Raw genomic sequence first — 24032 nt, forward strand, 5'->3', positions numbered from 1 at the left:
TTCTGTGGTTTGTCTTTTGATGCACAGATGTTCTTGATTTTAATGCAGTCAAATGTATCAATCTTTTCCTTTATGGTTAGTGTATTTGTCTTAAGAAAGATTTTCCTACCTTGAATTCGTGAATAAATTCTTCTACATTATTATTATTTTGGGGGCCATGCCACATGTCTTGTGGGATCTTAGTTCCCCAACCAGGGATGGAACTGGGGCCCTTGGCAGTGAAAGCCTGGAATCCTAACCACTAGGCCACCAGGGAACTCCCCTACATTATCTTCTAAAACCCTTTTAATTTGCCTTTTACATTTAGTCTGTAGCATAGTAGGGAATGATTTTTGTATATGGCTTGAGATAGGGGTTCAGTTTTATTTTTTCATATGGAGACCCCCTTGTCACAGCAACATTGAAATGTGTGTCCTTTCTCTCCTGCTCGAATGTGCAAATCTATCATAAATCGTGTCTATGTATGTGTGGATATTTTTCTGAGCTCTGTATTATGTTCTAGTGGTCAATTTATCTATCTATCTTGTGCCAGTACTACACTATCTTAATTATTATGGCTTTGTAATTATGTCCTGGTATCTGGTAAAATAAGTCTTGTTCATTTTCAAGAGGCTATTTTTGACCTTTTGCAACTCCATGTAAATTTTAGAATTGGTTTGTCAGTTTTATACACTCACAAAAAAAGCCTGTTGGGATTTTGATTAGGATTGTACTGAATCTATGAATCTCTTTAGGGAGAACTGACTTCTTCATGATATTGAGACTTCTAATCTATGAATGTGAAATATCTCTCCGTTTATTTCAGGTCTTCAGTGTCTCACAATAAATAATAATTTGCTGCATATGGGTCTTTCTCATGTTTTGTTACATTTATAGCTTGATATTTGATATTTTTCATAGTATTGCAAGGGGTAACTTTTAAATCATTCATCATCTGATTGTTGTTCATATATAAATATATTAATTGATTTTATATTTTCTTAAGCAACCTTGTTAAACTCATATTCTAATAATTTATTTGTAGATTCTTTTGAATTTTCTACATATGCAATCACATTTTGACATTTTCTGTAAATGATAACTGCTTTATTTCTTTTTAAATCTAATTGTTTTACCTTTTTTTTTTCTTTCTTTCTTTTCTTACTCCTCTGTCTAGGATCCCTGTTACAAGACTAAATAGAATTGGTGGTACCAGGCATTCTTCTATCAGATGTACAATTTCACTTCTAGTTTTCTTCTCTTTTTTTGACCACACTGTGTGGCTTGCAGGGTCTCAGTTCCCCAACCAGGGATTGAACCCTGGCCGCACAGCAGTGAAAGCCTGGAATCCTACCCATTAGGCCACCAGGGAACTCACACAAGTTCCCTTCTACTTTTCTAAAAAAAAAATATTTTTTTTAACCACAAATGGATGTTGATTTCATCACATGCTTTTTCTGTATTTATTGAGATGATTGTGTGATTTATTCCTTTAATCTATTAAAATGATGAATGAAATGAATGTATTTTCTAATATTAAGCTAACCTTAAATTCCTGACATAAATTCAAGTTAGTCTTGGTGTATTATCTTTTTTGCACTTTGCTAGATTCAGTTTGCTCTTGTTTTATTGAAGATTTTTGTATCTCTGTTAATAAGTGAGATTGGCCTGCAATTTTCCTTTCTCGTATTACCCTTTTCTGGTTTAGTTATCAAAGTAATTCTGGCCCCATAGAATGAGTTATGAACTGTCCTTTCTTTTCCTAATTTTTGGAAAAGTTTATATAAGATTAAAATGATCTGCACTTTGAAAGCTTGGTGCAGCTTGCCTGTAGGATGTAATTTTTAACTTTCTTTTCTTTTTACACCTCACATCTCATCCATTTGCAAATTCTGTTATCCTCAGCTTTAAATTAAATTCAGAATCCAACTACTTCTCACTTCCACTGCTACCACCTTCATTTAAGTCACCACAATCTCTCACCTGGATCACTGGAGTAGCCTCCTAAATAAACTCATTGTTTCTGTCCATGCAGCATCACAATATTTTAAACATATGGGTCAGATCCTATTCCTCCTCTGCTCAAATCCTCCACTGGGGCCCACCTCACCCAGAGTAAGAGCCAAAGTCCTTACCATGACCCACAAGGCCTGATATGACCTGGCCACCGGGCTGTCTCTCCCACCTCAGCCACTACTTCTCTCCCTTCTCACTCTGATACCGACTAGGGTATCAGATCAATATAAATTGACTAGAGGCCAGACAAGAAATTCAGGCAAAGCTTTACTGGGGCTCCTGCAGCCACAGGCCGTAGCGAGAACAAACAGCAGCTTCCCTTGATTGCTTGCTCCCCGAAGGCGGGTCGAGCTGGTTTCTTATACGTGATGGTCGGGGGTGTGTCGGGGGGGGGTCAGGCCGGAGTGGTGGCTTAGGTGTTTTGCTTACCCCTTAGGTGGTGTTTTGTGTGGGGGTAGGGGGGCATGCACAGTACCCTGTTTTTGCTCCTGGCTCTGCAGAAGTGGCAGTTGAGGTTTTAGGTCTTTTTGTATCGTTTTGTCCATAATTTGTCCCAACTGTGCTTACACATGGTTATTTTTAGTCCCTTATAGTTTCTTTATATCTTGTAGCTCCAGGAGCTGTTTGTCCAGTTGTAAGCGTCGCAGCACTGCAGCAAAGAGTCCCAGGTCCCAGCCTGTTTCAACTCTGCTCTCACCACACAGGCCCCGTTGCTGTTCCTCATACTCATCAAGTGTGTTCTCATCTCAGAGACTTGGCACTTGTAGTTTGCTCTGCCTGGGACACTGTCTCCACAGAAATCCATATGACTTGCTCCTTTTTCTTTTTTTAAAGTCTCTGCTCCATTGTCACCTTATCAGAGAGGCCTTTCCTTATGACCATATACAAAAGAACAAATGTCTCTTGCATTCCCTATCCCCCTCCTTGTTTTTTTTTTTGCTTCATAATTTTCTCCTGACCACTTATGTGTGGACCTATGTATTTATTGCCTGAGTCTCACCACAAGAATGTAAACACCAAGAGGGCATCTATTTTGTCTATATCCCTAGTAGTTAGAACAAAAGCCTGACAATGAGAGGTGCTAAATATATTCTTCTGAATCACTGATGAATATTTTATTATGTGTCTGACTCCTTAGACATCAGACAGCTTCTCTAGCTTTATTTCAGTGCATCTTGTTTTCTACCCTTAGCATTAAAAACACAGCACCTGACACATGGCCTTGTAAACAACTGTCACTTAGTAACAAATGAATGAATAAATGTTACATCCTAATCTTTGTTTACATTTAATTAGCTCCTATCCTCCCTTGGAGATCTTTACTTTTCTTCCCACTTTCCCCTTTTTCCTTATTTCTATTCTTCTCTTTCTCATATCTACCCCTCTTCCTCTTCTCTCTCTGCCCTTTCTAATCTCACTTCTTTAGTCCATCCCCTCTCCTTTCTCCAAATTCTCCTTTTCTACTTATCAATTGTCCCCTCATTTTCTTCTCTTATTCTTCTGTCTCTCACGGGACCATAAAACATCAGAATCAGAGCTGGCCTTAATCTCTTACTTTGCAGATACTGAAGAGGAGCTACCACAAGATGGCACAATTCACTTTAAGGTCATAGCTAGTGTAAAACTGAATGAGTCAGGACTAGATCTCAGACTATCTCTTTCTCCCTCCTCTCTTCTCTCTTTCATTTCTGCTTTTTCTTCTCTTTCTTAGCATAGTGTTGGAGTCAGACAAACTTGCATTTGGATCTCAGTTCCATCACTTATACTGGTGACTTTCAACAAATTATTTAACTTCTGTGATCCTCAGTGTCCTCACAGGTTAACTGAGATATTAATGTGCACCTCAAAGGGTTGTAAAGGTTAAATTAAAAGTTGAACAACAAAAACATACACAGACCCAAAAAAACCCCACAGCTAACATCATACTTACTAGTGAGAAACTCGAAGCTTTCTAAGATCAGGTACAAGGCAAGGATATCCTCTCTCAGCATTCCTTTTCAACATTGTACTGGAAATCCTTGCTAAAGCAATAAAGCAAGAAAAAGAAATAAAAGGTATACAGATTGGTAAGGAAGACATAAAGCTGACTGTGTTTGCAGATGACATAATCATTTATGTAGAAAGTCTGAAAGAATCAACAACAACAAAAATCTCCTGGAACTAATAAGCAATTATGGCAAGGTTGCAGGATACAAAGGTTAATATACAAAAGCCAATTGCTTTCCTATATATCAACAATGAACAAGTGGAATTCGAAATTAAAAGCACAATGTCATTTAGTAACCAAAAAAAGTGAAATACTTAAGTATAAATCTAACAAAGCATGTAGAAGATCTATGAGGAAAACTACAAACCTCTGATGAAAGAAATTGAAGAAGAACTAATTAAATGAAGAAATAATCCAAGTACATGGATAGGAAGACTCAATATTGTCAAAATATCAGTTCTTCCCAACTTGACCCATAGATTCAATACAATCACAACCATAATTTCAGCAAGTTATTTTATAGATATCAAAAAACAGATTCTAAAATTTATATGGAGAGGCAAAAGAGCCAGAATAATCAATACAATATTGAAGGAGACGAACAAAGTTGGAGGATTGACACTATCTGATTTCAAGACTTACTCTAAAGCTACAGTCATCAAGATGGTGTGGTATTGATGAAAAAATAGACAAACAGATAAATGGAACAGAATAGAGAGCTCAGAAATAGACTCCCATATAGCCAACTAATCTGTGACACAGGAGCAAAGGCAGTACAATGGAACAAAGATAGTCTCTTCAACAAATGGTGCTGGACATCCACTTGCAAAAGAAAAAAGAATCTAGACACAGACTTTACACCCTTCACAAAAATTAACTAAAATGGATCACAAACCTACATGTAAAATGCAAAACTATTAAACTCCTAGAAGATAACATAAGAGGAAACCTAGATAACCTGGAGTATGGTGATGCCTTTTTAGATATACCACCAAAGATATTATACATGAAAGAAATAATTGATAAGGTAGACAATTAAAATGTAAAGCTTCCTCTCTGAGGTAGACAATATCAAGAGAATTATAAGACAAGCCACAGACTGGAAGAAAATATTTGCAAAACACACAGCTGATAAAGGATTGTTATCCAAAATATATGAAAAACTACTAAAACTCAACAAATAAGAAAACAACCCAATTAAGAAATGAACCAAAGACCTTAACAGACACTTCAACAAAGAAGATATACAGATGGCAAGCTCCACATCAGATGTCATCAGGGAAATACAAAATAAAGTGGTAATGAGATACCACTAGACACCTATTAGGATGGCCCAAATCTGGAACACTGACAACACCAAATGTTGGTGAGGATGTGGAACAACAGGAATTTTCACTAATTGCTTGTGAGAATGCAAATTGGTACAGCCCAGTTGGAAGATAGCTTAGCAGTTTCTTACAAAACTAAGCATACTTTTACCATATGATCCAGGAATGGGGCTCCTTGGTATTTACCTGAGGGAGTAGAAAATTTGTGTCCATACAAAAAACTTGAACATGGATGTTTATAGCAGCTTTATTCATAATTGCCCAAACTTGGAAGAAACCCAAATGTCCTTTAATAGGTGAGTTTATAAACAAACTGTGGTACATCCAGACAATGGAATGCTATTCCTCACTAAAAAGAAATTAGTTACCAAGCCACAAAAAGACATGAAGGAAACTTATAGTGAAAGAAACCAATCTGAGAAGGCTACATACTGTATGATTCCTACTCTGTGACATTCTGGAAAAGACAAAGTTATGGAGATGACAAAAATATCAGTAGTTGCCAGGGGTAGGAGGCAGGGAGAGATAAGTAGGCAGAGCACAGAAAATTTTTACAGCAAGGAAAATACTCTGTATATTATAATTATGGATATATGTCATTATACAGTTTTCCAAACCCACTGAATGTATGCCACCAAGAGTGAACCTTTAGGTAAACTATGGACTTTGGGTGATTAGGATATGTCAATACAGGTTTATCCTAGGTAAAAAATGTACCATTCTGGTGTCTGATGTTGATAATGGAGGTTATCTATGCATGTGTGGGAGCAGGGGGTATAGGGGAAATCTCTGTACCTTCCTCTCAATTTTATTACTATAAAACTAAAACTGCTCTAAAAATATAAAGTCTTTAAGGGACTTCCCTGGCAGTCCAGTGTTTAAGACACTGTGCCTCCACTGCAGGGGGCAGGGTTCTATCCCTCGCTGGCAAACTAATATCCTGCATGTCACAAGGCCAAATAATAATAATAATAAAAGTCGTTAAAACGTTGAACAAATAAAGACCTGGCACATAATAGAATATATGTTGCCTCCTTTCTCGTTCTTTTCTTGTATTTTTCTTTATCCTTACCTCTTTAGATGGATATGGTTGGACTCATTAATTCTTTGGTTCCTTCAAACTTTGGATGCTTTATTATGCCTTTGATTCCTTCTCCTCACTTTCATGTATCAGCTCTTTCATTTATTTCTCCTTCTTTCTCCTCCTCTGCCTCTTCTTCCTCATTTTCTTCTTCTCCTTCTCTTTGACCTTTCCCTGTTTCTGTTTCTCATTTTGTATCATGAACCAAGCCATGTGGACAATAAACATTGAGCTTAAAGTCCCCTCAGCTCCAGCAATCTACCAGTTCTATGATTTTTTTTCTTCAGTTATCTTCTTTTTCCCTTTATCTTTCCAGTACTTATAAATTACTTAACTTCCCTGGGCCTCAGTTTTTCCATTTGGAAAATGGAAACAATAATGGATTGTTATAAGCATCAAATGAATGAAATAAAGCTGTTAGCTCAGTGCCTCACACAAAGGCTCCAAGACACCGTTAACTTTGCTCTCGTTTGACTTTCTGTGAGCCCCGTATGAAATAAAAAACACTATAGAAATGTTATTTCTTTTTCCCCTAAAGTATCACGGTGAACTGGAAAGTTGGCTCCAGGTTTGAAAAGACATGGGTTCCAGGGAAAACTCTGAATTCTTATGAGCCTCAATTTTCTGATCTATAAAATGAGAATAACAATATATGCCTTCCCTCCACCTAGTGTTTTTTTCCTTCCCGGGAATTAAAAAAAGTCAATGTGTAGGAAAGCATCACCCTGTAAGTACATGTTGTAATCATGACAGATGGTGTTCTGGAGTCACAGTGGGGATGCTGTAAAGTTACGAGGATTCAGTGGGATACATTTTTAATTTTAAGTTTCCTGACCTACAGTAAGCATTCGATACACGCTAGCTATTACTATTTCCTTTACCGTTTCCCCTCTTTTCTCTAGATCCTCCAAAAAAAATGAGTGGTTGCGTTACCCAGGTGATCTCTGCTGCTCAACTTCTATTATTGATTGTCCCCGTCCTCTCTCCTCGTCAACCCACCAGGCTTTTTTCCTCCTCCCCCTCTCTTTCGACCATAGCTTTCCTCTCGCCTCACGCACCCTGTGCAGCCAGATGTCCAGATCTCAAGCAGCTTAGAACTGCCGGGACCGGCCTGAGACCTGGAGTTCCTTCCGCTTTTAGCGTCTAGCACTCTTCCAACAATAAAGTTTTATTGAAAAAAAGCCGGAAAAAAGGCGCCCGTCCTTCTTTCTGCAACGGCCAATCAGAGAGCAGAATGCCTGCTTCACTCACGGGAGCTTCAGCAGTCAGAGGCAAGGGCGGGGCATGTCGCGCCCGAAGCCCGCCCCGTAGGAGCGGAAGTACGGCCGGAAGCCAGCCATAGAGTTTAGGGGCCAGAGCGGCCCTGCAGGGAGTGGGCAGGAAAGGCTGGGAACAGCTGCCGGAGGTGACGGAGCGGTGGCCCCGCCCGGTGCGCTGGAAGACGAAGCTTCCAGGTAGCTGTCCGCAGAGTCTGACCCAGAGTACGACGGGGCAGCCGGCGAGAGCCCACGGTTCCTGGGCGGCCTCTTTAAGGGAGGGGGCGGAGCCACGTGGAAGGATCCCGAGGGTGAGGTCACGTGGTTCGGGGCACATGCGGGGCACAGTGGCGATTTGAGGGAGCGTCGTCGTTGGGGTGGCCACTATGTGACATCCCTCCCCCCAATACCTGTGCCTTGGGGTTCAGTGGGGTGCACTGGTGGGACTTGGGGATAGGCCCAGGGATGGGGGAGGTGGGCGTGGCAACCGTGTGTCAGCCAGGCTGCCATCCAAGTGGCCGAATTTACGATTCCTAGATCCAAGTGTTAGACTGTTCCATCTCTGATTTCCTCGTTGCAAAAGTGGCTCAGTGCCTCTGCAATAGAGGTCCTAGGCCTTGTGCTTTCCATCCTCCCCAGTTCAGCAACCTCCAGCTTCACATCCTCTTTCCTTGCAGCTCCAGACTTCCTGAGCCCAGGTACCCCCAACTCAGTGCAGCCATGAGTGCCGAGGTGAAGGTGACAGGGCAGAACCAGGAGCAATTTCTGCTCCTGGCCAAGTCGGCCAAGGGGGCAGCGCTGGCCACTCTCATCCACCAGGTGCTGGAGGCCCCTGGTGTCTACGTGTTTGGGGAACTGCTGGATATGCCTAATGTTAGAGAGGTGGGTTCTTGGCCTGGATAGCACCCAGGGAGGCTTGGGGCTAAAGTTTGAATCTGAGAACGGGTGGGCAGGGCTCATTCTGCAACCCCATAAGCATTCAGTTGAACAAGAATATGGCGATTATTAACTGGCAGCATGCGGAAGTAAGTAGGCAAGTAAACCTCTTAATTCCCCTTTGGAGATGAATGATCTGTAAAACCCAGTATTTTTCATTTGTAAGCAAAAGAGCCTGTGATTCAGAATAGGAGACCTGATTCTAGACTGTCTCCATCAATGTCGTAGCTCTTAATAATCATATTGCCTTGATCAGGTCACTTTTATTTTAGGGCCTAAATTTTCTTTTAAAAACGGACCTGATACTGCCCCTCACTATTGTTGTAGAAATCAGATGAGATTATGGGAAGGTATAAAGTCTGTTACAAGTGGAAGGAATGAATGTGAAACTGGCATGACCTGTTCTCTCCCATTTGCAACATATGCTAATTCACTTAAGGTAGAGTTGTCTTTTTCCCAAAGACACATGGCAGGATGCTAGGAACACAGCAGAGAGAACTGTTCACACAGAAGTGGCAGAGTTAAGAGTTTAAAGTCCAGTAGGTTGCCAAGATGTATGACACCAGCCAAAGCCCTGACATGCTATGACAGTGGTAGGAGGACAGCCGTGAGTGAAGTTTTTGAGTGCCAGGGATTGAGTCAATGAATTTAGCCTTTCGGAAGCCTTCTGGTCCAAAGAAATCTGGCTGCCTTCTTTCCCTGCTTTCCTCTGCAGTGGAATTAAAGAGAATCAGTGTGAAGAAAAAGAAGTATGTTTGGGGCGCCAGTTTAGCACTCTGCTAGTCATCTGGGAATGCCAGAAAAGTACAAGACACAGTGCTCCCCTTCTGAAACTTACATTCCAGTTGCGGAGAGAAGATGAATGGATATCCATGTGTAAATCATTTATTTAGCAAGTATTTATCAGCAGAGCCAACTACATGCACAGCTCTGCCAGACCTCTGCCACATCTGTTGAAAAGAAAGATATTCTTAGGTAACAACCTCAGGTGGGCTTCGATTGACTACGTGGTGACCAGTGGTAGGGGAGGAGGTCTGGGTGGTGGAAGCTCCCGGGTGAGGCCGGTCTGAAGCAGAGGCCACAAATCCCAGTGCCGGCTCAGTTCGTGCAGCCGTGAAGGGAGTGAGGCTGAGGCAGAAGTCTTTGGTGAATTGGGGGGTACAGCAGACCCCCTAAAGGTATCCAGATTCAGAAATGCTAAATATACTCTGAGGACCAGACAACACACTTTGCAGTGTTTGCGGGGTGTGCGTGGTGTGTGTGTGTGTGTGTTAGATACTAAACACTGAAAGTTTTCAACTCTGAATTTAGGGTAGGAATTGGAGGCGGATGGAGCAAGAGGGCATTGTGGATTGGGGGGGTAGTGTAAGCAAAGGCCCGGAGGTGGAAATGAGGCCTTGCTGTGGGGAGAGTGATCGGAGAGGCAGAGAGTTCCTTTCGGTGAGCTGGGGAGCTAATGTTGGAGGGAAGGCTGGGGCCAGAAAGTGGAGCTCAGACTGGGCGAGGCTGGGAGGGTGGAGAGAGAGGCCCTTGCTGTCACTTCTTCTCTCCCATCATGTTCTCACAGCTGGCTGAGAGCGACTTTGCTTCCACGTTCCGGCTGCTCACCGTGTTTGCTTACGGGACGTATGCTGACTACTTAGGTAACGGGAGGGGCTGGAGGTGGGGGAAGGGCAGTTTACCGAGGGACTAAGAAGAAATTCCGGGGATAACCGACTTAGATCCCTTCAGTACACAGGGTCAGGGTCAAGACCTGAATTGGTGTGGAAAACTCAAAAAAAAAAAAAGGCAAGGGAAGGAGGCTAGGGCTTTCCACAAATGTGAAATCAGGATTTCTTTGTCTTTTTTTTTTTCTAGCTGAAGCCCGGAATCTTCCCCCACTCACAGAGGCTCAGAAGAATAAGCTTCGACACCTGTCAGTCGTCACCCTAGCTGCCAAAGTCAAGGTGAGTGACGGTCCCCCCAGTCCCGCGCCACAGAGAACCTTCTGTGTCTCCCTTCTCGAGGGTCCATCTGAAGGGAACGGCACTTGGACGGCCTTTGACCACCGGGTTGCTTCTTCCTGCCTCGCCCCATGCCCTCCCTCCAAGGTCTGTGTCTGAACTCTGCGACCTGCGGCCTTTGGGGCTGAATATTATTCTCCTAGTTTTCTATTTTTTCTTTTTCAGCCAACTTAAGTTCTAATTAAAACACCTTTTCTGTTTGGGGTCAGTTACCCCTCGCTGTCGTTCAGCAGCTATAAAGTCCTTCCCCCCGCTGTAAAGTCCTCTGCAAACAGCCGCGGCATCCAGAGCCGGAACGAAGCCCTCTCTTCTGTTGAGGGGCCAGCTTCTGTTTTGCTAAAATAAGAAACACATAACCCAGGGCATTCCCTGACGGCCCACTGGTTAGGACTCGGCGCTTGCCCTGCAGTGGCCTGGGTTCAACAATCCCTGATCGGGGAACTAAGATCCCGCAAGCTGCACGGCGCGCGACCAAAAAAAAGAAAAGAAAGAAGGAAATACATGACCCAGAAGTGTCTTTGTATATCCTGTTGGGTTCTGTTTTTGTTAACTGTCCGCCTCCGCCCACCTGCATCTCCCAGTTGTTACTGACTCTCTGGCATGCTCGTGGTTTTACTTAAACCAGGCTCTACTGCAAGATGCCTCTTTGGAGGTAGACGGAATATAAATGGTAAACAGAGTAGCTCCAGACCTCTCCCACACCACATCCTCCCATTGTGTCAAGCTCATCTGGACCAGGTCCGTGTTCTGTCCTGAGCTGGGCCAGAGGATGGACATCCAGGCAGATGTCACCCTGGGGTGGGGGAGGGAAGGGAGTAGGGGAGCGTATGTCTTGTATTTAAGATTGTTCTTCTCATGTTGTTATTTCTCAGGTGGGAGTACTTTTATTTATTTTACCTTAGAACCAGCCTCTTAGAGGCAACGATGTAGGAGTAGGAGTGGAGGGTGGGTGGCGGGGAAAGGAGGGAAGAAGAATCTTGGAAGCCCTTCTCTGCTGCGGAACCTCACAGCCCCAGCCCGCCCTCGGGCCCCAGTGTATCCCATACGCAGTGCTGCTGGAGGCCCTGGCCCTGCGGAACGTGCGGCAGCTGGAGGACCTCGTCATCGAGGCCGTGTACGCGGACGTGCTGCGCGGCTCCCTGGACCAGCGCAACCAGCGGCTGGAGGTTGACTACAGCATCGGGCGGGACATCCAGCGCCAGGACCTCAGCGCCATCGCCCGAACCCTGCAGGAGTGGTGAGACCCCCCGTGTCCCGGCGCCGTCCCTTCTCTGCTCGCCCCAAGAAGGGGAGGGATGCTTTGGAGGGGTGTGAGGTGGGCCGGGCGGCAGAGGTGGAACCCAAGAGGATGAAGGGGAGTGAGAGCTCGTTCCTCCAGAGGCTTCTGAGGGAGAAAAAGAGTGGAGGAGGGCCTGGGGGGTGTAGTAACTGGGGGAGGGAGGGGGTGGTACTCTTGAGCGCACCCCCTGGGGTGTGGGTCACCTGTCTCAGGCTGCATGCAGCCCCCTGGTCAGTGAGCAGCCCTGTCCACAGGCCAGGGGCCTCTCCCGCTTCTGTTTTCTGTGTTCTTGTGTGACTTCAGCTCGTTAAGACACCTCCTCTTTGCCCTCTTTCGCCTCCCCCATCTTGCACGTCACCGGGCACTTCTCTCTCCTCCCTTATCTTACCTAGTGTCCTGCTGGCTCCTGGGAGTGTCGTCGCAGGTGGCCCCCAGGTGCCCCGGCGAGGCTTCTGACTCCGCCCGGGGTCCGATGGCAGGGTTGGGGGTCTCCGCGAGCCCCTCTTGCGTGAGCCTGACCACAGCCTCCCCTGCCCGCCCTGCTTCCCGCAGGTGCGTGGGCTGCGAGGTGGTGCTGTCAGGCATCGAGGAGCAGGTGAGCCGTGCCAACCAGCACAAGGAGCAGCAGCTGGGCCTGAAGCAGCAGATTGAGAGCGAGGTGAGCAGGCGGGCGGGCGGGTCCCCCGCCTGGGCCGGGTGCCCGGGCAGCCAGGGTCGCAGGCAGGCAGACCAGGTGGCCGGGGGGCTGTCCGGTCCTGCAACCTTCCTCGTTCGCCCCGCTCCTCTCATCCTGGTAGGTCGCCAACCTGAAAAAAACCATTAAAGTCACAACAGCTGCCGCCGCCGCGGCCACATCTCAGGACCCGGAGCAGCATCTGGCGGAGCTGAGGGAACCGGCTCCCGGCAGCAACCAGCGCCAGCCCAGCAAGAAAGCCTCGAAGGGCAAGGGGTGAGCGGGGGGGAGGGGGGCGGGAGCGCCGGCCGGGGGGCCCTGCTGCTGCTTCCTCGTCCCTTCAGTCACCTGCGTGGGGCTCGGGAACTGGGGGGCTTGCAGCACCGAGGGGGTTCCCTGCAGCCTCTCTCTCTCTCTCTTCCCCTTGCCAGCCTCCGAGGGAGCGCCAAGATTTGGTCCAAGTCGAACTGAAGGGACTGTCGTTTCTTCCGGGATGTGGGGTCCTAGCTGCCCAGCTGCCCCTTAGGAGTCCTCAGAGAGCCTTCCTGTGCCCCTGGCCAGCTGATAACCTAGTTCATGACCCGTCACCTCCCTTCTTCTCTCCCACACCCCCAGGCGTAGATCACACCGTCTCTGGGGGGGGAGGCAAGTACAAGTCATGTTTTTGTTGGTACTTTTGTTTCATGTAACTTTCTCGTGTGTCCCATTGTCCCCTCTTCCCCCCTGCCACGCTCCCTCCCGGGTTTCTGTAGGAGCCAGCTCTGTCCCTGTTTATTATACGTCACTGAGTGGGCGGGGCTGCCGTGTCTCCAGCATAACCCACACGTGATCCCTTCCCCCTCCTCCGCCCCAGCCCTGCATGCCCCGCCTCCTGCCCACCGGCCTGTTTGGGCAGCATCTGAAGAGCCATAGGGCTCCCACCTTTATTCCCACCCTGAGAGTTCTGGGAGCCATTCTAGGAGTCACTGGACGCTCACATCCTAGAATCCTGTCACTCTGCAGCTGTTTCCTGTCCTCTCTCCTCCCCTTGGGTCCTGGGAGTGCTGCTGCTTCAATGACCCCAGAGCCTCAGGGCAGCTGTTTCTCGAGCTGTTGCGAGATGGTCCTTTCTTGGCCCTGGCTGTCTTAGAAAGCCTGATGGCAATCCTGGAAGGATTTATACTTCCTTCTGTGAGGTTTGTGGGGAAGGGAAGGGGATATAGATTGTATAAAAAGAGTATATATACGTATATCTATATATAACATGACACAAATAAATCTATGAGAAGTCTATCTACAAACATGCCCTGCACTGGGTATCTTCTGTCTTTGGTGTTTGTGGATGGGAAGAAGGCTCATTCCCAGTCCACTCCAAAGCAAAGTGCTAGAAAAACTAAAGAAACGGGTGCTGGAGACCTAGATCGTGGGCCGTTTGACTTTGGCCAAATTGGCTCACTATCTCGGCGTCCTTTAAGGAGCAGTGGATGCTTACCGAGCAGCAGCACGTGGCAGGCTCTGGAGGTCCAAAGTCATGGGCACTGTCCCTGCGCTCAGGGAGCTTGACTTCAGCCTGCTTCCTTCCACCTTATAGAATTGTAGGTGGAAGAGTTGCTGGTAAACTCCGATTCTTGCATCAGTACCACACAGGACTCTCAGATCTCAGTAAGCAGCAGCAGTCGGGCTCCTGTCCCCGTCCCAGGCTGCGAGGATTGGTCTCCTTGGCTCAGTGCACTGCTGCACACGCCCTGGAGTTGGGAAGCTCTAGCGTAAAGGACAGCTGGCCCCCCACGTGCATGAGAGGCGATTGCCTCCTAAGGGTCCCAGTGTTGACCGAGCTGCTCTCCCAAGCTTGTGCTGTCCTCTAGGTGGAGATGTAGGACAGACTACTCTTTACTGGTCCTAAAGGTGTCAGTTGTAGAATTGGAAGTGGCGGTAGATCCCGAGTTTTCGGTTAAACGTGGGCCGGGTGAGCCAGTTAGCTTGCGGGGCAGTGGAGACTTCATGGGACCGGTCCAGTGGGCCCTGTCTCAGGAATTGACACTGTTGGCCTCTCGCTTTAGCTTTGGCCTAGACTAGCCTGTCGGGCCTGTTGCATCTTGAGTCTAAGTCTCTGAAATAAACCCCTTCTTCCTCCCACACCGTCCACTGTGCAGAGGTCACTAACTCCTGGTGCTTCGAGCCTTTGCCGCCTTTCTCTGCCCAGGCCCCATTTTTCTCCTGAACTTTAGTATCTCATTTTCCTGTAAGCCGCTTCCAGCCATGACTCCACAGCTGCCCTGATCTCTCTAGTGCCAGCTTTCAGTGGGTATCTCTACAGTCGGGTGTGGGCTGGGCTGGGACTGCCTGGTCCTCCACCCAAGGAGGGAGGAGGGGCTGTTCACGGCCCCAGGGACCTGAAAATTCAATTTGTCTTCGATTTACAAAGACAGGGCTCTTGGCTCCCAAGGCTTGGAGATGGGGGAGTGGATTCTTTGTGGGCTGTTTTTGACCATGGACCAGGAAGGTTCTCCCAAGCGGAAGTCTTATCACCACTTGCACCTTCTCACATGCTGACCCCTGCTGTACAGCAATCTCAGAGGAGCTTAGGGCTGGACCACTATGGTAGGGAGAAAGAGGAAGAGAACTTGCCTTCTGTGAATTCAGAGTTCATGCACATGAAACAGGTGACCCTTAGCAGGTGAAGACAAAGTGTCCCTATAGCTAAAAACCACAAGTGGACTGGGGCGCACCTTTATGCACAAGAAGAGCAAAGGCAACGTCTATGGTCAGTGTTTCACGCGATCCTGTTAAAGAGAGGTTAGAAATTCTCTGCTTAGGTTCAACTTCCAACACGGGTGGAGAGAAGGGAGTTCCGTGGGGCAGGCCTAGGCAGCGTATGAGTTCCCTTGCCGTGTCACAAATTACCCTGAAACTTAATGGCTTAAAACAACACACATTGATTATCTCAGTTTCTGCGGTCCGGGAATCGGCACAGCTAAGATGAGCTCTCTGCTGAGTTTTCAGGGTCCCTCCCAAGGCTACAGCACAGTGTTAGCGAGGGCGTCTCATCTCAGGCTTCCAGTAGGAAGGACTCACTTCCGGGCACACCCCGTGATTGTCAACAGGATTCGTCACCTCTAGGTGGCCAGACTGAGGACTTCATTCCCTGGCTGACTGTGTGTCAGAGGCAGCCCCGTTCATCAGAGCAAGGGCCAGAGAGAACACATCAGCAAGGTGAAGTCAGTCTCTTGTAACCTAATCACGGAAGAAACAGCCCATCAATTTTACTAGTCACCGGGTTCAGCCTGGTGACTTTCGGAAGGCAGGGATCGTTGGAAGGCATGTCAGAAGTTTCCTACCTCAGGCAGTGTTTCTTCGGTCCCCCGGCATCAGAATCATCAGGGGAGCTTTTGAAAATGCATATTCCTGGACCCCAGTTCCTATTGAATTAGAATCTCTGGGATTGCACTGGGAACGGGACCTCACCGCCCTCATTGACTCAGCTCTGAACTGTGATGTCCCATTTATATAAGCAGACTTGCCCAGATAAGTGCCACCTTAGATAGGTAGCTGAAAAGGCTTCTACTGCAGGGCCTTGGAGGACGGGTGAGGAGGCCCTGGGTCACCATCTGGAAGAGAATGGTGAGCAAAGGTGAAACTTTGAGTACAGGGCTCGGGAGAGGACTTGTCTTCTGAGGTTCTTAAGTATATTGTTATATAATTAAAAGTGTGATAAGTACTAAGAAGTATAGGGTGACATGAAAGCGCTTACCAGGGGATCTACTTGCCTGGGGTCAGGAAAGCCTCCTCCGAGGATGTGACCTTTAAATTGAAATTAGAAACCCAAGCAGCAGCTAAGCTGATAAAGAGGAGGGAGGATGAGCTTTCTGAGTGGCAAGAAAAGTGGGGTGAAGGCCTAGAGGCAGAAAGGTTTCATCCTGTGGACTACTGCAGCTCCCCTAATGTGAAATGTGTAATGTGGGGAATCCCATCCTATACGTTTACTTATTGTTCATCTGTCCAATCAATTGGTAAATAGATCTTGACTGAAAAATCTGAAATAATACAAACCATAATGCATATATTATACTTCTGGGCATTGGGATTTGGGGTGATTTTTGTCTTTTTGCCTGTCTCTACTTTCCAATATTTCTATGATAGTTTCTAATAATAAATAATATTATTTATTACTAATAATATTTATTAAGTGCTTACTGTGATCAAGCACTGTTCTGAGTGCTTTATGTATATAAACTCATTTAATACACACAACAACATTCTGAGATTAATATCGCCATTATCCCCTTCTAAAGATGACAGAAGTGGTACAGAGAGGTTATGTAACCTGCCTAGGGTCACACAGATCATAAGTGGATTAGGCACACACCACCCTGTCTCTCTCACGCTACCGGACAGAAGGACAGAACCCATGGAGCAGTTATCCGAGATCTATGGTAAATAGTAAACAAAGTAGGGAATTCCCTGGCCGTCCAGTGGTTGGAACTGCATGCTGTCACTGCCGAGGGCCCGGGTTCAATCCCTGGTCGGGGAACTGGGGTCCCGCAAGCCATGCGAATTCAAAGTTCCACTAAACCGGTGGTGAGTTTACCATTTCCCCCGCCTCCAGTGTTGCCCAGATTAGACTCAAAGACAGCCCCAAACCTAGCAGTGTACATGAGGTGTGCACTGAAAGAGCCCCCTTGGAGTCTCCTATTGCACATCTAGGGAGCAGAAAGCGACGCCTACGGGTCAGCGAGTGGGGAAATCCCGTTTTTCTTTTTCCCTTCTCCCACCTCCAGCCCCAGGGAACACCATGGTGGCGGCAGCAAAATGACAGCAGCAGTGGCCTGGCAGGCACCTAACTCTAGGGAGGAGAAGCTTCTCTCTGACCACAGGAGCTCTGGTCCCCAAAACGTGAGGCAAATCCCCTCTGCTTTTTTCTTTCTCTGTTCTCCTGATGCTTGGTCCAGACACACAGTGAGAAATGCCCAGCAGAGTAGAGAAACTAAAGGCCCGACTTTGGGCCAGAAGACTGGGAAGGGGAGAACCAGAAAGTGTCAGGATATTGCAGAAAGGGGGGAAATCAAGAGAACAGCCGCATTGAGCTCTGTGTGAACTCCTGGGCTCACCTGCAGACGCAGCGTGGATCTCACCTGAACAGCTGAACTGAATGGGGTTTTCGGCCTCTTCGGTGTAATATGTGTGACAACTACAACACAAAGGAAGGAAAGTCAAGGGACCTGGGTGATGGTCAAGTTTGTACACTTAAAAGGAGTTGGTGAGGTACCAGTTCTCAGTGAACTGTGAGCATATGTATTTTATAATCCCTAGAGCAGGGGTCAGTACACCAGAGTCCACAGGCCAAATCCAGCCACTACCTGTTTTTGTAAATAAAATTTTCTTGGAACATACTTACACTTCATTCATTTACATATCATCTGTGGCTGCTTCCACACTATAGTGTCATAATTGTGTGTTGTAACAGATACTGTGTGGCCTGCAGAGCCCACACATATTTACTGTCTGGCCCTTTACAGAAAAAGATTGCCAATCCTGCCCTAGAGCAACCACTTAAAAACTAGTGAAAAAAATCACTAGACAAAGTGGAATACTAAATAGTATCCAAATAAACCAAAAGAAGGCTGGAATGTAGACATAGTGGAATTATAAACAGAGGGCCAGGGACTTCCCTGGTGGCGCAGTGGTTAAGAATCCGCCTGCCAGTGCAGGGGACAGGGGTTTGAGCCCTGGTCTGGGAGGATCCCACATGCCGCGGAGCAACTGAGCCCACACGCCACAATTACTGAGCCTGCGCTCTAGAGCCCGTGAGCTACAACTACTGAAGCCCGAGCGCCTAGAGCCTGTGCTTGGCAACAAGAGAAGCCACCGCAAGCAGAAGCCCTCGCCCTGCGACGAAGAGTAGCCGCCACTCGTCACAATTAGAGAAAGCCTGCGCGCAGCCACAAGACCCAATGCAGCCAAAAATAAATAAATAATTAAATCTTAAAGAAAAATAAAAATAGGGGCTTCCCTGGTGGCGCAGTGGTTGGGAGTCCGCCTGCCGATGCAGGGGACGCAGGTTCGTGCCTTGGGTCTGGGAAGATCCCGCATGCCGCGGAGCGGCTGGGCCCATGAGCCGTGGCCGCTGAGCCTGTGCGTCCGGAGCCTGTGCCCCGCAACGGGAGAGGCCACAGCAGTGAGAGGCCCGCGTACCACACACACACACACACACACAAAAAAAAAAAAAAAAAAAAAAAAAAAAAAAAAAAAAACAGAAGGATAACAGGGAAATTGTCAAACACTTGGAAACTAAACAACACACTTCTAAACCCAGAGATCAAAGATGTGGTCTCAAGAGAAATTAGAAAATATTGTGAACTTAACAAAAAGGAAAATACAAAATATCAAAATATGAGATGCATCTAAAGCAGTGATTATATGACAAATTATAGTATCAAATTCTTGTATTAGTAAAGAAGGTCTGAAGTCAACAATCTGCACTTCTACCTTGAGAAGGTACATAAAGAAGAGCAAAAATAAGCAGAAAGCAAGTAGTAGGAAAACACAAGAGCAGAATATAATGAATATGAAAACCAAAAAAGAAAAAAATTGGGACTTCCCTGGTGTTAAGAATCCACCGTCCAATGCAGGAGACGCGGGTTTGATCCCTGGTCGGGAAGCTAAGATCCCACATGCTGCAAAGCAACTAAACCCGCGCACTGCACTACTGAGCCCACGTGCCACAACTAGAGAGAAGCCCACACGCTGCAACGAAGAGCCCTCGCGCACCAACTAAGACCTGATGTAGCCAAATAAATAAATATTTTTTTTAAATCAATGAAACAAAAAATTGATTCTTTGAAATGATCAATAAAATTGATAAACCTCTAGCCATAGTGACCAAAAAGAAAAGAGAGAGAGAGAGAGAGAAAGAAAGAAAAGAGAGAAGATAGATACAAATAACCAATATCAGGAATAAAAGGAGATATCACTGCACACCCCACAGACATTAAAATGTTAGTAAGGGAATACTACAAATAATTCTACACACAAATTCAACAACTTAGATGAAATGGACCAAATCTCAAAGTTACAAGCTACCAAAACACAACCAAGAAGAGAGATGTAAATATAAATGTACAACTATAAAACTTTCAGAAGATAGCAGAAGAAAATCTTAGTTACCAGGAGTTAGGCAAAGTGTTCTTAGATATGACACCAAAAATATGATTTGTAAGAGAGAAAGGTGGTAAGTTGGACTTCATCAAAATTCAGAACTTTTGCTTTGAAAAAGACCACACCAAGAGGAGGAAAAGATAAACTACAGAATGGAGAAAATATTTGCATATCCCTATCTAACAGACAACTTCTAACTGGAATATACAAAGAACGCTTAAAACTCAACCGTAAGAAAATAACCCAATTTTGAAAAAAATGACTGAAGGACTTAGACACTTCATCAGAGAGGCTATAATGATGACAAATAAGCACATGAAAAGATGTTCAACATCATTAATCATCAGGGAAATACAAATTAAAACCATGGTGAGATGTCTATAAATATCTCACTGTGAATAAAAGAATACCCACACACCTAATATAAAAACTGACAATACCAACTGCTCTCCAGGATATAAAGCAACTGGAACTCTCTTACATTTCTGGTGGAAATGCAAAATGATGCAGCCGCTCTGGGAAACAGTTTGGCATTTTCTCACAAAGTTAAATATGTACTTACCCATGTGACCTAGCAATCCCAAGCCATTTCACTCCTAAAGAAATTAAAATATGTTCACACACGTGTACATGATTGTTTATGGCACTCCTGTTCATAATTGCCAAAAACTGGAAACAACTGGAATGTTCTTTGACAGATGAATGGGTAAACTGTAAACACACAGTAAAATAGTACTCGCCAATAGAAAGGAGTGAACTATTAATACACACAACAACGTGTGTGCATCTAAAAGGCATTATGCTGAGTGTAAGAGCCACTCTCAAAAGGTTACACACCACAGGCAATACCTTTATTGCTGGTTTGGTTCCAGAGCAAGTCCCATGAATTTTTTGGTTTTCCCAGTGCATACAAAAGTGATGTTTACACTATGCTCTAGTCTATTATATGTGCACTGGAATTATGTCTAAAAAAAATGTACATACCTTAATTTAAAAATACTTCATTGCTGGGGACTCCCCTGGTGGTCCAGGGGTTAAGAATCCGCCTGCCAATGCAGGGGACAGGGGTTCGATTCCTGCTCCGGGAAGATCCCACGTGCTTCAGAGCAACTAAGCCCGTGTGCCACAAGTACTGAGCCCGCACTCTAGAGTCCGCGAGCCGCAACTGCTGAGGCCGCGTGCTGCAACTGCTGAAGCCCACACGCCTAGAGCCCGTGCTCCGCAACGAAGGGTAGCCCCTGCTAGCCGCAACTAGAGAAAAGCCTGCGCGCAGCAACGAAGACCCAGCACAGCCATAAATAAATAAATAAAACAATGAAATCTTAAGAAAAAAATACTTCATTGCTAAAAAATGCTAACCATCATCTGGGCCTTCAGCAACTCATAATATTTTTGCAATAGTAACATCAAAGATCACTGATCAGCATCACAAATATGATAATAATGAGGAAGTTTGAAATACTGCCACACTTACCAAAATGTGACACAGAGACATGAAATGAGCAAATTCTATTGGAAAAATGGTTCTGACAGACTTGCTCGATGCTGGGTTTCCACAAATGTTCAATTTGTAAAAAAACGCAGTATCTGTGAAGCACAATAAAGCAAAGCGCAATAAGGCAGGGTATGCCTGTTTATGATTTCATTATGTGACATTCTGGAAATGGTACAACTATAGCAATGGTGAACAAATCAGTGGTCGCCAAGGGTTAGGCCTGGAGGGAGGGGCGGCCGCAAAGGAGCAGCAGGAGGGGCTTGGGGGCGATGGAACTGTTGTGACCCTGATTGTGGGGGTGCTTACACAGACCTGCATGCGTTCAAACTCAGAGAACACACACACAGAAATTTTATTGTATGTTAAAAAAATATTGGCCTTCCCTGGTGGCGCAGTGGTTGAGAGTCCGCCTGCCGATGCAGGGGACACGGGTTCGTGCCCCGGTCCGGGAAGATCCCACGTGCCGCGGAGCGGCTGGGCCCGTGAGCCATGGCCGCTGAGCCTGCGCGTCCGGAGCCTGTGTTCCGCTGCGGGAGAGGCCGCAACAGTGAGAGGCCCGCGTACCGCAAAAAAAAAATAAAGAAAGAAAGAATCTAGCTTTGTTTACTTTCATCAGACCATTTCCCACCTCGGTGTCACCTTGACCTTTCCCAGGGTATCTCTGCTCCTTCTTTTAGAGGCTCAGTCCCACCTCTTCGGGCCTTTCTCATGCCGGCTTCTCTCCCACCTTCCAGCTTCATGTGTCCAAATGTCCCGGCCGCAGACCCTCAGACACTTAGTTGGCCTCCCGGCTGGAAGACACTAACATCTTGGGAATAATTGTTCAGAACCTTCAAGTCATCCAGGGGGCAGGAGACAGAGGAGATGAAGAGGATGCGATGGATGCTGGGAGAAAGCAGGGCAGCACCCTATTCCCATCCTCTAGAGAAGTCTCCGGGGAAGAAGAATCACAAAAGGCAGAGAAAGCCCAAGCAACCCTGACTGCTGACCCAGCTCATCTCAGGGATGGTCCCCTTCCCAGAAGGGGGAGGACGCCCTGCTTCCCCCTGTCTCCCTGGAGATACTGTTCAAGGCCAGACACTGAGGCTGGGAAGGCTCAGGGCCCGTCGGCGCTCTGCAGAGAGGGGCTTCAGGCCCACCTTCTTACCACGGCTCTGCCGGCCTCTGCATCCCAGGCCCCTCGGGTACCCTTCCCTCAAGCCACGCCAGCTCCCTGCCCCCCGCAGGCTCTCCCTGGGGATGGAGGCTAGTTGGGAGGCTCCTTCGGGGAGCAGCTACACCAGGTCTCTCCCTGTGCCCCGTCTCCGTGCTCGTTTCTTACCTCTTGGTGCCTCCTGTGCCTAACCGTCTTCATCTCTCCCTCCTAGTGCCGCCTCATCTGGCTCCCACTTCTCCTGTCTGAAGAACCCACCGATGTCTAAGAGGAAGAGAGGTTAAGGGTACCTTTTTCTTACCCCGACCCACGGCAGTGGCCTGGGAGGCGGGAATGACCCATTCCTAAAACTCAGGGCCTCGAGGCAGGACAGGTCTGTGGAGTTAAATGCACTTGGAATATGGGGGCTGGGAGACCAGACCCTGGGTTCTTCTTGTGGATCAGCTCCTGGTTCTCTGGGTAACCTGTCTATAGGACTTGGGCACTGGGCAGAGGAAGGGGGCATTGGGTAAAGGGTGTTACTAGGACTCGAGGCCCTGTTACCTCGGGAGGGGAAAACTCCCAAACTGCAGGCAGGACTGGGTCAGCACAGCCCCCAACGTTTCTACATGTTGGTCTGTGAAACATGAAAGGGTGAAAGACAATAGTCGGTAGCTGGGAGAATGGAGGCTGATGCAAAGCCAGTAAGACCATTTCGAGGCCGTGTCTGAAGGTATCTCAGGGGTCCTGAGGATGGAACGGGGCATGAGGGCCACCCTAGAGCACTGAAGGTGCAGGACAGAGGCAGGGGAACGGGGGCGAAATCAGACATCCATCCTGTGCCCTGCGTCAAATGCTTCCTCTGTACTAACTCACCTAATTCTCGTAATTCTGAGGTATGAATCCACGTCCCCACTGCCACCAGATCCTAGAAAAAGGCCCATTTTACAAAGCGGGAAACCGACGTTGAGAGATTAAGACTCTTCGTCAGGGTCAGAGGTAAGCGGCGGGACCCGGGCTTGCTTGTAGCAGTCTGTCGTCGTAATTTCACTCCTCTAATTCACAGCCTGCCACCAAGTATCCGCCTCTCCCAACCTGTAATTTTCTGGGGTGGGAGAAATAGTCCAAGTGAGTGTGGCCATGTGCCCTGGACACCTGTCAGGTGGGGGGCTGGGTGGGAGGGGGGCTGTGGACAGGCACTGTGAATGAGGCGGGCCAGACCTGGAAGTCAAGGGTCAGCATTCTTCCCGAGACTCCTTTCCCGTGTCTGCTCCCCGGCTCTCACCCCACATGGTAGACAGGTCAGGAAAGGGCCAGGGGGCTGGTCCTAGAGCGTCTCACTCAACTCTGCTAACGCCCAATGCCCCACCACGTACCCTCGCTGAAAAACGCTGTCACAGGCCCTACGAACACGTCCTGGGTTGCAGGCTGGTCCTCACCCAAGAGCAGGGAGCAGGGGTGAAGACGGATTGGTTTCTGTGTCTGGAGCCAGGACCCAAATGGGAAAGCCTGTGAAGCACTGGAGGACTCATCTGGATTGAAACCAGGGCAGCCCCTGTCCTGCTCCAGCCCCTACACGGGCACTGTGAATGGAATCCAGGCTGAGAGGTTGGCCTTGAGCTGTGCTGAGAAGGGACCCCCACAGCTGAGGCCCAGGGAAGGGAGGGACCTGCCCAAGGACACACGGCTGCGCCGGTGGCAGAGCTGAGCTGGGGGGCTGCCTCCTCAGGGAC

At 47.2% G+C, this 24032-nt stretch overlaps 1 protein-coding gene across 7 annotated transcripts in view; it reads left to right on the top strand.

Annotated features, from left to right (window-relative positions):
* COPS7A (COP9 signalosome subunit 7A) overlaps positions 1-13818 on the top strand; it is a 25433-nt gene extending 11615 nt beyond the window's left edge. Inside the window, exons 2-9 of one of the 7 annotated variants that reach the window (XM_067008648.1) lie at positions 7429-7845; positions 8325-8529; positions 10151-10226; positions 10441-10529; positions 11597-11823; positions 12418-12523; positions 12663-12814; positions 12970-13818. In XM_067008648.1, the coding sequence (XP_066864749.1) occupies positions 8368-8529; positions 10151-10226; positions 10441-10529; positions 11597-11823; positions 12418-12523; positions 12663-12814; positions 12970-13009 (852 nt within the window). In that variant the 5' untranslated portion in view covers positions 7429-7845; positions 8325-8367 and the 3' untranslated portion in view covers positions 13010-13818. Of the gene's footprint in view, positions 1-7428; positions 7959-8324; positions 8530-10150; positions 10227-10440; positions 10530-11596; positions 11824-12417; positions 12524-12662; positions 12819-12969 lie in introns of those variants that run through there. The other 6 variants (XM_059082594.2, XM_059082593.2, XM_067008647.1 and 3 more) reach the window with 6 other exon arrangements.
* Positions 13819-24032: the final 10214 nt, after the last annotated feature.

This window comes from Kogia breviceps, chromosome 12 (assembly GCF_026419965.1).
Source record: "Kogia breviceps isolate mKogBre1 chromosome 12, mKogBre1 haplotype 1, whole genome shotgun sequence".
Classification (NCBI taxonomy): domain Eukaryota; kingdom Metazoa; phylum Chordata; class Mammalia; order Artiodactyla; family Physeteridae; genus Kogia; species Kogia breviceps.